We start from the raw sequence: 12,938 nt of genomic DNA, 5'->3' as shown, positions 1-12,938 counted from the left end.
AAGGGTGCCTGGTAGGGTAGTCACCACCCCTGTATATCTGTGGCCCTAGGTTAGATTCTGTAAATGTGATTAGCACTCTCTGTAAGCCGCCCAGAGACCCTTAGGGGTTAGGGCGGGATAACAAATCGAATAAATAAATAAATAAATGTCAATGACAACGGCACTGGACGAAGGCCACCGCGGTATTTTATTCGTGTTTTCATTGTATTGATTGTGTTTGTTGTATTTTATTAAATTTGATGTAACCCGCCCTGAGTCTGCCATGCGGGGACGGCGGGATAGAAGTCGAATAGATAGATAGATAGATAGATAGATAGATAGATAGATAGATAGATAGATAGATAGATAGATGTTTCCATGCATTTTTAAAAAATTATGTACAGAGCAGACTGTTGAGCATCACTTCGGGACCACACTGCACAGGGGCCTGGCTCTTCCCCCCTTGTCCTCATTTTATCCCAACACCCCCTTTCCGTCTTATTTATTTATTTTATTTATTTATAATTCGATTTATATCCCACCCTCCCCTAAGGCTCAGGGCGGCTAACAATTAGGGCGACCTCTTGCTTTGTGCGACCTCTCTTAACGTAGCCGTCTACATTATCTTCCTGCCGCTTTCATTTGCGTGCTTCCAACTCAGTAAATTATCGTCTCTGAGAGGAGAGAGCAAGAGCGCAGCTGACGGCAAAGGCAGCCGGCTATCTGCCAGGTGCCCTTCTCTGCGGGTTGTCTGGCAGCCCCTCCACGGTTCGCACCTGGAACCGGTCCTCCATTTGTGAAGGGAGCGTGTAAATGGAATGGAAATGCTTTGAGGTGAGGTGTCCCAGTGCATCCGGAGTCCATTCTCTGTAGGATTGTTATCCTGTTTAACACTGCCAGGTCTGGTACACCTGACAGGCAGATGTGGCGAAGGGAAAACTGCAGACATTTCTTTTATCCCGTTTACAGAGTAGGAGAACTGTGTGGATTTAACTTTCTATCGAACCTCTTTTGCCCTGGACAGATATCAGTAGACAGATCCATCAGTTCGATAAGCCCAGTTCCATCTCCATACCTTGATTTCTTTCACCTTTACTACGCTAATTTTTTTTAGTTCCAAGAAAGCAGAGAAGAGAATATGTGTAACAACAACAATAATAATTGTATGGCAGTGTGTGTAGTATAGCCACAAACAACACCCGCCAAGGGAAGACCATCTACAATTCACAACTATGTTCAAAACTATATATTACATCCATTGAAATACAAAGAAGGATGAGTGGTCACAACCCAACAGAGTGTATAGACGTTGATCCAACAGATTGCTCAGAAGAATTAAACATAGTTTAAAAAAGAACACATTCAAAACCAACAGTAGGCTCCTCTGTAATTCCATCATAGATAAGTGTCCATAGACCTCCAAACAGAAAGTAACCGCAGCAGAAGGCGCCCACTGTGTAGTATAGCAAGGAGATCCTAAGATTGTCTGGCAGCCAGAAGTTCTAGCTCTTTTAGCGTTAGGCACCACTAGGTGGTGAGCTAGACTCGTTTTTAAGGCAAGAGACATTTCAGAGGTGGTTTGCCTTTGGCTCACGCCCCTGGTATTCCTTGGAAGTCGCCCATCCAAATCAGGTTGGATTTGATTTAAATTAAAGCGATTTAAATCCCAATTTAAATCACTAGTCAGTAAGACTAGATTTAAATCATGGGTTCCTACATCAAGACTCATTCTTGCTGGTATAATCTTTATATTTATTATTATTATTTTATTATTTATTAGATTTGTTACAACCAGATGAAGGTTTCATTTTTAGAATAACAGCTGTCCAGGTCCAGATTAGTTTTACGGTTAAATAAAAAAAAATTACTGATTTGGTTATACTGTTAGGATTCCAAATACTAGCCAGGGCTGACCCTGCTTAACCTCCGAGATCTAATGGGATCAGGCTAGCCTGGGCTATTGAAGCCGGGAGATATGTGTGTTTTTATATAACTACACTGAAGCTCTTTTCCCTTTTCATGCAGGTACAGCGGAGCCTTCCTTTATCGCCAAAAGCGAAGACCGTTTGTTCAAGCACCTATTTGAAGACTACGAAAGATGGGTCCGCCCGGTGGAACGCTTGAACGATACGATCAGAGTGAAATTTGGCCTCGCCATTACGCAGCTGGTGGACGTGGTATGTTAGAAAGCTCTGCTGTTGCCGGTGCTGTATTGCCAAATTAGAAACGCGGGCGGTTTGGTGCAAAGTGAAGTTGATGCTTGGAGGCGGACACGCTGGTGGGGGAAGTTAATCAGTGTGTTTTTAAAAGGTGCGTGCTCCTTTAAGCAGAGTGGGGTGCTATAGTTGACTAATTCCCACACTGAGCAAAGGGGGTTGGAGTAGGTGACCTCTAGGATCCCTTAGAACTCTATGTCAAGAAATTGGTTTCCATTAAGAGAGTTTTCCTGCCTAAGTGTTAGCTTTCTTGACTATAGAAGTCATCACCCCGCACCTGCTGGCTTGTTAGCAGAGTTGCTGCTTAGGCTGGCAGAAGTGATTAACTTGCAGCAGCTGAGAACTGTCATCTAAAGTGATTGACAGCTTGCAATTTAGAGCTCTATCCTGGTCACAGCTTTCTATTGGCTAAATGGTTAAGAACACCTATGTAGAATAGACAGCTTGAGAAGACTTAGAGAGAGAAGAGACTGCCTCAAAGTTCTTTTCAACTCCCACCCGGCTGCTCTGCTTCTAGAGACTCTGCTCATCGGGAACGCCAGTTGAGATGCCAGGGGTACACGCCTGATAGGAAAAGTAGTGAGTAGAACAGCCAGCTAGGTTTTTTTGTTTCGATTTGCATTCCTTCCTGAACTGTATACATTTCCCCCCCTATTGATGTGTTGTGTGTCCTTTGTTTTTGTCAGTAAAGTTTTTTGTGTTTTATACAAATTGGAGTGAGTTTACTGGCCAAAGCATCTACCAGAACATTTATCCCCCCCACACACACCAGCTTGCTATTGTGACACTCTGGGGCTATGATTTGCAGAAGCTTCTGGGCTTTGATTTTAAAAGGCTTGACTCCACAGTAGCTGAATAATTATCCTCAGAATTCTGGCTTTTCTTTCTGCACTGAGAACTTCAGCCCCACCGAGGGGGGAAATTTCCCCACAAATCACAAAATCCTAGCTACGGGCCTGGTTAATAGACTTGCGGGTCAGTGTTAGATCACCACCTCTGGATGATAACTGCAGAACACGTGCCGTGTGTTTACAAACCATTGTCTTGAAAATGTGAAAAGCCTGTGATTTGTTTTAACAGGATGAGAAAAACCAGTTGATGACAACAAATGTTTGGTTGAAGCAGGTGAGTTGGAGCTTTGGATTCTACCTATCTGTGGCCCCGGTCACACAGGCCGGATATCGTGGGGGGGAGGCGTGGCTAATTGCCCCGGCGCAGTTTGATGCGCGATTACGCGATCAGACACGCCGGCGGCACAGCACGGGTCCTGCCCTCAGCGCCGGCGGGTAAACGAGGGACCGGAGGGGAATGCTGCGCACTGGCGCGATCACACCACAGGTGTCTGGAGGCAGCCCGTGGCAAATGTTTACTAGTACCTTGGGGGTACTGGTTTTTTAAGGCGCATTGTCAGCGGTAAGCCACCGGTGCGCTCCACTTCCCAGATGTTGGGGTGTGATTGCGCCTGGATAATCCGCCCACCATCCGTGCCTCTCCCGCGGCAAGTTTGCCGTGTGACCGGGGCCTGTGATGCTGGGAGAGGTGCCGAATCCTACCCCAAGGTTGGGTCACTGAGGTCCGGGTTCTCCATTCACTGCATGTCCCATCTTGCTACCAACGTAGCCGCAAAATAATAACTGCAGCCGATCAAAACACAGAGTAGCTTCTTAAAAAATACTTGCCCGTCCGCTTGATTTACCTGAAGAAACTTTTATATGCATGCTATAAAACATACCCGTAGAGAAGTTTGGCTTTGCTTAGTTAATAAGGGGAAAAAAACCAGGAAGAAAAAGGCTTTGTTGTTTCTGTACTGGAAGAAATCATGCCTAATTCCGTTGATCTAATTTGCAGCCATTTCCTGTTCTGTTTTCTTTGGCATTTCAAAACTTATGTGAAACAAAAGAAAAATTGCAACTGTATCTCAGGAGCATTATGTGTATTGGTGCTTCCAAAGAAAAACGCTTATTGCAGTCAGTAGAAGAGAGCAAGACCACAATAGCACCTTAAAGACTAACAAAATATGCGGCAGGGTTTGAGATTTCGTGAGTCACGGCTACCCACCTTGATCTATCTTATTGCAGTCAGTAAGTTAAATTTTTTAGAAAAGGTGGAGGGTTTCAGATGTTCCATTCCGTACTGCCTGTTTCAAATCAATTCTTTTATGTTTGTCTTTGTCATTATCTGGAAAATCTCAAGAATTTTGGGCTTGGATACATGGAATATTGTAAAAAAAAATTGAAAGTAGAATACCCTTTGTACCAGAACTGTTTTTACTGAATATACTTCCAGAAAATTGTAAAAAGCAAGATTCTTATCTAATTTTACATGTAGTTACAACTGCTATAATATTGTATGCTACATATTTGAGAAGACAGGAGACACCTTCAAAAGAAGGAACAATAAACAAACTACTTTAAACTGCTGAAATGGATAAATTAACTTTAATTTTGAAAGGACATAAAAAGGAGGACTTTGAAAATGGTCAATATTTTACAGATGGATTGAAGAATACATTAAATGAAGTGTGTACACAACCAGAATAGAGGACAACAGGAACATTTAAAATATGTGCAAAACTTTTTTACTTAATATAAGGTGTAGATATATACTTTTTACTGAGAGATGTATGGATAATTTAATAGATAATTCAAAGAGATGGATAGATTCTCCGATTGAATGTTTGTATGTACTACTGTTTGTTTTTTAGTTTGTTTTTGTGTGTTTGACATAAAATAAATTTGTTCTATCTGGAAAATCTGGAAAAATATATATATATTTATAATTAGATAGATAGATAGATAGATAGATAGATAGATAGATAGATAGATAGATAGATAGATAGATAGATAGATAGATAGATAGATACAGGGGTCATTTCCTGCAGGAGCGCACAGGAGCGGAGCTCCGGCAGTAAAGAGCCCAGGGGGCGGGCACATGCAACAAGCCCCACCCCCTGCTCCCAGCAGCCCTCAGTCAGAGCAAGAAGCAGCCAGGTAAGTTGCAGTGGCACCCCCCCGGCCCCCTGGCTCAAAACAGTCCAGTGGCACCTTTAAGACCAAGTTTTATTCAGGTACAAGCTTTCCCTCCTCTGTGAGGACAGCTCTGCACATTCCCCCCCCCCCCAATAGCTAGCCATCCAAAATCGTCCAGTGGCACCTGAGCGGTGGGTGTTGCCTTCTGACACGCTTCCGGTGATGTCAGGGGGTGTGGCATATGTAAATAAGTTATGCTAATGAGCTCCTGCACCTCTTTTTCTACAAAATGACCCCTGGATGGATGGATGGATGGATGGATGGATGGATGGATAGATAGATAGATAGATAGATATTTAAAAGACGGATTTTTCTTTTCGAAACACTTCTCGTCTCTTTATAGGAATGGGTTGACGTGAAACTGAAGTGGGACCCGAAAGACTACGCAGGAATAACATCTATTCGTGTCCCTTCAGATTCTATATGGATTCCCGATATAGTTTTGTATGACAAGTAAGCATTTCTTGGTTTACTGTGTAATAATTATTGAAGGGCCAAAAGGCTTATGGCGTCGGAGAATATGAATGAAAGGAGTTCTATTCTTGCACTGCTAAGGTAATCAACTTTTTTCCTTAGTGCACAATTCGGTGGACTATACCCTTGGTATGAGGATCTTTCTTTCTTTCTGTTAGTTATCGTCTGCCTGTCTCAGAAGGGACTCAAGGCGGATTTCACATAGTGAGTCAGTACAGTCGACAAAACGGGACATTCTGTAACCAATGCATGAGGATTTTAGACGTCTGGAACCACGGGAAAGAAAGCGGTACAGAAATTACACAATAGTTCTCTACTTACAATAAAGCTATATGCAGGATCATGGGATCATAGAGTTGGAAGGGACCTCAAGGGTCATCTAGTCCAACCCCCTGCACAATGCAGGGAATTCACAAATACCTCCCCCCCACCACACACACCCCTGTTCCATGCCCAGAAAGAGACAAAAACGCTCCAGGATCCCGGGCCAAACTGGCCTGGAGAAACATTGTTTCCTGACCCCAAAGTGGCCATCAGCGTTTCCCTGGGCGTATACGAAAAGGCCGCAAGAACTAGAAATGCAGGAGTATCAGCCACAGTCTCTAATCATTCATCCAAGCGAGTTTGTGAGGCATTTTGTATGGTGCAACCCTATTGCTTGCACAGAAGGGAAGAGAAGAAGAAGAGTTGGTTTTTATACCCCGCTTTTCCCTACCGGAAGGAATCTCAAAGCGGCTTACAATCACCTTCCCTTCCTCTCCCCACGACAGACACCCTTTGAGGTAGGTGTGGCCGACAGAGCTCCGAGAGAACTGTGACTGACCCAAGGTCACCCAGGTAGCTTCACGTGGAGGAGGAGGAGGGAATCAAACCCAGCTCTCCAGATTAGAGTCTGCCGCTCTTAACCACTATGCCACACTTGGTTCTCTTGAAGGTAGAAGACGGTTTGGTGTAGTGGTTAAGAGTGCAGACTCCAGTCTGGGAGAACCGGGTTTGATTCCCCCCTGCTCCACTTGCAGCTGCTGGAATGACTTGGGTCAGTCACAGTTCTCTCAGAGCTCTCTCAGCCCCACCGACCTCCCAGGGTGTCTGTTGTAGGGAGGGGAAGGGAAAGGAGATTGTCAGCCGCTCTGAGATTCTGAGTGAACGGTGGGGTATAAATCCAATCTCTTCCTCTTCCTCCTCCTCCTCCTCTTCTTTTCAGTTTTGCATAGCGTTAAAACATAAATGTTCTTACTTCAGCATGTGAATTAATACCACAAATATCAGGAAACAACTGTGTAAAATGGCAGCTTTCCCTGGGGAACAGATCCGTTTTACTACGTCACCTCTTTAATATTCACTGCAGGGTATTTTCTCCCCCCCCCCTTTCCAGTGCAGACGGTCGTTTCGAAGGCACGACGACCAAGACCGTTGTGAGACACGACGGCACCATCGCTTGGACCCCGCCTGCCAATTACAAAAGCTCCTGCACCATCGACGTGACCTATTTCCCTTTTGACCTCCAAAACTGCTCCATGAAGTTTGGCTCCTGGACGTACGACGGCTCGGAAGTGGATATCATCCTGGTGGACCACGAGGTGGACAAGAGGGACTTCTTTGATAACGGCGAGTGGGAAATCGTCACGGCGACCGGGGTCCGAAGGAACAGGTCGGACGGGTGTTGCTGGTACCCGTTCGTCACGTACTCGTTCATAATCCGCCGCCTGCCCCTTTTTTACACCCTGTTCCTCATCGTCCCCTGCATAGGGTTGTCTTTCTTAACCATCCTCGTCTTCTACCTCCCGTCATACGAAGGCGAGAAGATCTCCCTGTGCACCTCCGTGCTGGTGTCCTTGACCGTCTTTCTCCTCGTCATCGAAGAGATCATCCCGTCGTCGTCGAAGGTCATCCCCCTGATCGGCGAGTACCTGGTGTTCACGATGATTTTCGTGACGCTCTCCATCGTGATCACGGTGTTCGCCATCAACGTTCACCACCGGTCCTCGTCGACGCACACCGCCATGGCGCCCTGGGTCCGCAAGATATTCCTTCACCAGCTCCCCAAACTGCTTTGCATGAGGAGCCACATCGATCGGTACTTTTCTCAGAAGGAGGACGCCGGCGACCCCGACGGAACCGAGCCCTCCAGGAATACGCTGGGAGCGGCCCTGAATTCCATTCGCTACATTACAAGGCACATCGTCAAGGAGAACGAAGTGCGTGAGGTGGGTGCATTAGTCGTGAAGCGGTCATCCTGAGGAGGTCAGACGTTTGGAAGAGACGGAGGCACAGGGGTCTCCAACGCGGTGCCCAGGGGCACTAGGGTGCCAGCTGACACCTTTCCTGCTGCCCTGTTTTAGAAAGTGGTTGGGGCCCCGCATGTGAGTGTGTGTGCGTGCATGCCTGGAAGTCATGGCTGACTTCCGGCGACCCCTACTGGAGCTTGGATGTTTAGAGAGGTGGCTTTTTATTGCCTGCCTCTGCGTCTTGGCCCTGGTATTCCTTGGAGGTCTTCCATCCAAGTCCCGGGCCCAACAAGGCTTCTGATTGGCTGCAGGTTTGTAAAAGCGTGGCTTCGGCAGCCGCTGCCAACACAGCGCCAGGATCTTCACTGTGTGAATTTTTTTTTAAACAATGCTTGCATTTATAAGAAGGGGTAGTGTGTTTGACCGAGAAGATCAAGAAGCATTTCGATAGCCCTGACCTGGATAGCCCAGGTAAGCCCGATCGCATCAGATCTCGGAAGCTAAGCCATCTCCTGTTTCCAGTTCTGCTGCTGCTGCTGCTGCATCATAAGTTTGCTTTGCCAGACTCTCTCAATCGCTCGGCCATTTCATGTTTTAACCTGGGTCCAAGACTCAGAACTCTGAGCATGAGATTTCTGTGGTGAATGTCAAGCAATCAAAAGTGGGTTTGCAGCTCGCAGAGCTAATGTTTCAAGCATGTTTTTATTTTAAGTAAAAATAAAATCTCCGTGTTTGTGTCCTTTATAAAGTTTATATCTCCGCTACCAGGCATTACATTTTGTGACACACGTGGCCCGGCCCAACAAGGTCTCATTTATGTCAGATCCGGCCCTCATAACAAATGAGTTCGACACCCCTGATTTAGATTATTGTTTCAATTAATTAACTAATAATTGTCATATGGCAGTGGGTGTCATATAGCCAGGAGATGCGAAGATTGCCTGGCAGCCTGAAACCCTAGCTCTTTTTGTGGCGAGCGAGGTTTCTTTTGGGGGGCCGAGAGAACTGTGACTGACCCAAGGCCATCCAGCTGGCTTCAAGTGGAGGAGTGGGGAATCGAACTTGGTTCTCCAGATTAGAGTCCACTGCTCTTAAGCACTACGCCAAACTGCCCCCCCCTCTCTCTTTTTTAAATAATATTTTATTCATTTTATGAACTATATCCTACATATTAAGGGTAAAGGTACCGGGGAAAACCTGTCACTAACTTATGACAAGAATATTATGAAGCTAACAAATGCATACATCACTCCTGCAATAATAATAATGTTATGGTAGACATAAAGTTATAAAAGCAGAGAGATCAAACTTCTATCAATTAAAGCTTAGTTACACTAAAGTCAAGTAATTTTGTAATCCAGAAAAAAAAATATTTATCTCTTGGGCTTCATCTTCACTTTTAGAGTTTTGGGCGCTGCCCCTCCTTTCTCAGACTTTGACATTGAACTGCTGGAATCACTTAAAGAATGATCCGATTTTAATTTTCTTGTCGTTACATTTGAACACGATTCCTTCTGGGAAGCTCCATCTGTAGGTTATTGCTTTGTCTTGTAGGAAAAGAATTAAGTCTTTATACTGTCGTCTTCATTTCCGGATCTCAAATGGAATGTCTTCCAAAATTTTAATTTCTTCTTCGTTGATTTTAAGTGTTTTCCCCACAGTAGCTTTTAAAACATTGTCTCTCATTGTTCTCTTGGAGAATGTAACGTAGATTTCGCCAGGCAATTTATTTTTTCTTATAAAATCAGGGTAACTACAATATGCCAAGTCCATGTCCCTTTGTAGATCCTCCTGTTTAAGGTCTGAAATTGCAGCTATCACTCCACTTATCGCTGTTTTTATGTCTTCTCCCTTCTGTTCAGGAACTCTTTGGAAGCGTAGAACATGCATAGATTTATCAAGCTGAAGTAGCTGATTTTTATCCTTATTTCTTTCCTTTTTAACTTCTTTTAATTGTTGCTTAATATCAGTGGTCCTTTGTTTTAACTTTCTCAATCCTTTTATCTGTCTTATTGGCTCTTTTTTTCCATTTGGGTAAGTTGCTTTTGGAGTTCTGGTGGCTCAAGTCGTTAAGACGCTGAACTGCAGGCTGTGAAAGGTCAGTAGTTTAGCAGTTCGAGACCCGGGTGCCGCATGACGAAGTGAGCTCCCGTCTCTAGTTCCAGCTCCTGCCAACCGAGCAGTTCGAAAGCAAGAAATTGCAAGTAGATAAATAGGTACCACTTTGGTGGGAAGGTAACAGCGTTCCGTGTGCCTTGGTGTTTAGTCATGCCAGCCACATGACCACGGAAACGTCTTCGGACAGCGCTGGCCCTTCGGCTTTGAAACGGAGATGAGCACCGCAACCCTAGAGTTAGATTTGACTGGCTTTCGAGCAAGGGAGACCTTTAACCTTTACCTTTAAGTTGCTTTTGGATAGAATCCAGCTTGGTATTAATAGTAGACATCTGGTCCAGCAGAGGGCGCAGTGCTGCATATTGGGAAAGTTTGCAGATGCTTCCTGTGGCTGACTGGGAGTCACTGGTGTAGTAGTTCCTGGTGGAAGTTTCTTTTCCGCCGCCATTCTCCTCGCCCTCCCAGCCATCCAAACTGGCTCTCTTGATGATTATTTTAATTAGGCCAGTTACATCGGCAAGGGGGGATTAGAAAAAAGCCTGAGTTTTACAGAAAGGGGAGAACTCGGAGGAGTAATTCTCTGTGACGTGAAAGCGGGGTTGGCCTGTTGCTGGCCGTTGACTCCACAAGAAATATATTGAATAATCTGGACTCGGCTTTAACGCAGCGGTGGCATCCATTAGGTCTCCTAGCATTTGTATTTTTTTACTTAAAGCCAGAATATATCTGGCAGCTTTTTCCAGGCTTCACTGATGATGTTCGAAATATGTTTGCTCTGTGGTGACTCATTTTATTTATACCTTGGCTTCCTCCCCAGTGGGGTCCCAGAGCAGCTACGTCATTCTCCTCTCCTCCATTTTATTTACTTACTTATTTATTTATTTAATTACATTTATATCCTGCCCTCCCCGCACACGGGCTCAGGGCGGCTTACAGTACACAGGCGTAAAACAACACCATAGTTACGCAATCAAGGCACACAGTGCAATAAAAATACGGTTAAGACATTTTAAAAACAGTTAAATACAATGGGCAACTCCCAAGGATCCAGCGCGACTAACACACTCGCTCCCTATTGCACATCCCATTAGTCAAAAAGGGGGGGGAATACTATGGCCCCGATGTTCAATGGCCAATCAACCTAGCCCAGCGGTCCTGCTTCGCAGGCCCCAATTGGTGGTGGTGGTGGTGGCGGCGGCTCCTATTCGAAAGCCTGGCGGAAGAGCTCCGTCTTGCAGGCCCTGCGGAACTGTAACAGGTTCCGCAGGGCCCTGATCTCCTCCGGGAGTTCATTCCACCAGATAGGAGCCGCCACCAAAAAGGACCTGGCCCTTGTGGCAGCAAGCCTGGCCTCTTTAGGGCCCAGGGTCACGAGACGGTATTGTGACCCCAACCGAAGTGCTCTTTGGGGCCTGTATGGGGCAAGGCGGTCCCTCAGGTTCTCCTCACAACAACCCTGTGGAGTTGGTCGGGCTGAGTATGTGATACAGAACACCCAGCAAGCTTCCATAGTGGAGTGAGGATTCGAAATTGGGTCTCCCAGATCCTGGTCTGACGCTCAAACCACTACACCACACTGACGACGAGTTTAGCATCTTTTTTTAATAGTACATTTTTGTCTCCTGGACAGATTATAAGTGTTGAAGGTCTCCTCCCTGGAGTTTCCCATCACTTGGGTCAGTTGCTGTTCTCTCAGAGCTGTTCTCTCAGGAGTAGTTCTTGAAGGAGCTCTCTCAGCCCCACCTATCTCACAGGGTGTCTGTTGTGGGGAGAGAAAGGGAAGGCAGTTGTAAGCCAATTGTAAACCTCCATGCTGGCTCTTAGTGGTTAAGAGCGGCAGACTCTAATCTGGAGAACTGGGTTTGATTCCCCACTCCTCCACATGCAGCCAGCTGGTGACCTTGGGTCAGTCACAGTTCTCTCAGAGCTGTTCTCTCAAGAGCAGTTCTCTCTGAGCTCTCTCAGCCCTACCTGCCTCACAGGGTGTCTGCCATGGAGAGGGGGAGGGAAAAGAGATTGTAAGCTGCTCTGAGTGAAGGGCAGGGTATAGATCCAACTCTTCTTCTTCTTCTTCTTCATCTTCATCGTCTTCTTCATCTTCTTCTTCTTCTTCTTCTTTGAAATGAGAGAAGCAGTACAGTCTGAGTATGAACCCGTATTTTCAAATAATCGGAAATGCATGTGTTTCAAAGCAATGCTAACTTTTCTTACTCTTCTTTTTGTGTTTTAGGTCGTCGAAGACTGGAAATTCATAGCGCAGGTCCTGGACCGCGTGTTCTTATGGACGTTTCTTCTGGTTTCGATTATTGGGTCGCTGGCACTGTTCATTCCTGTAATCCATAAATGGGCGAGCATCATCGTACCGGTCCATTTTGGAAGCACAAATACATAAACGTGCGTGGGCCGGGGGGGGCAGATTTTGAACCAATCTTCCTATGAATGTTGATCGCGATTCAACCACGACTTATATCTTGGGCACAATTTAACATAGAGCGATGAAAACTTTATAGAGAACGGGGTCGGGAGGGGAGCAGTGATCCCTCTAAGCTGAGTTGGTGTGAGCCGGCTCACAGTTTTTTAGCCTCCAGCTCACAGATTTCTGCCTTCGCTCAGGAAGGACGTGGCCCCAGAGCAAACTGATTTATGCAATAGCCAGATTGCCCGCTCACAACTTTAATGCCAGTCGCTCACAAAGTAGACGTTTTGCTCACAGGACTCCACAGCTTAGAGGGAACATTGGAGGGGAGGGGCTTGCGCTGATATTTAAACACAAGCAGAATACTCTTCTTAGCTCTTAGTCTGTCATCTTCCTAACAATAAGTCAGGGCTGGCCAGTGAAGCATAGCTGGCTTGATGAGTCTGAAAGCCGGCAGGATGCACGAGGGGCTGGGTAGAGA

At 45.8% G+C, this 12,938-nt stretch overlaps 1 protein-coding gene across 1 annotated transcript in view; it reads left to right on the top strand.

Annotated features, from left to right (window-relative positions):
* The window catches only part of CHRNA5 (cholinergic receptor, nicotinic alpha 5), a 23,621-nt gene extending 11,188 nt beyond the window's left edge, over nucleotides 1-12,433 (top strand). Inside the window, exons 3-7 of the mRNA XM_015412387.1 lie at nucleotides 2,005-2,156; nucleotides 3,276-3,320; nucleotides 5,568-5,677; nucleotides 7,074-7,905; nucleotides 12,272-12,433. Of these exons, the coding sequence (XP_015267873.1) occupies nucleotides 2,005-2,156; nucleotides 3,276-3,320; nucleotides 5,568-5,677; nucleotides 7,074-7,905; nucleotides 12,272-12,433 (1,301 nt within the window). The remainder of the gene's footprint in view (nucleotides 1-2,004; nucleotides 2,157-3,275; nucleotides 3,321-5,567; nucleotides 5,678-7,073; nucleotides 7,906-12,271) is intronic.
* The last annotated feature ends 505 nt before the right edge of the window (nucleotides 12,434-12,938 follow it).

Source organism: Gekko japonicus, unplaced genomic scaffold, assembly GCF_001447785.1.
Source record: "Gekko japonicus isolate JY-2015 unplaced genomic scaffold, Gekko_japonicus_V1.1 scaffold5357, whole genome shotgun sequence".
Taxonomy (NCBI): domain Eukaryota; kingdom Metazoa; phylum Chordata; class Lepidosauria; order Squamata; family Gekkonidae; genus Gekko; species Gekko japonicus.
The sequence above is the reverse complement of the archived record's forward strand: the minus strand, read 5'-3'. Positions and strand labels throughout refer to the sequence as shown.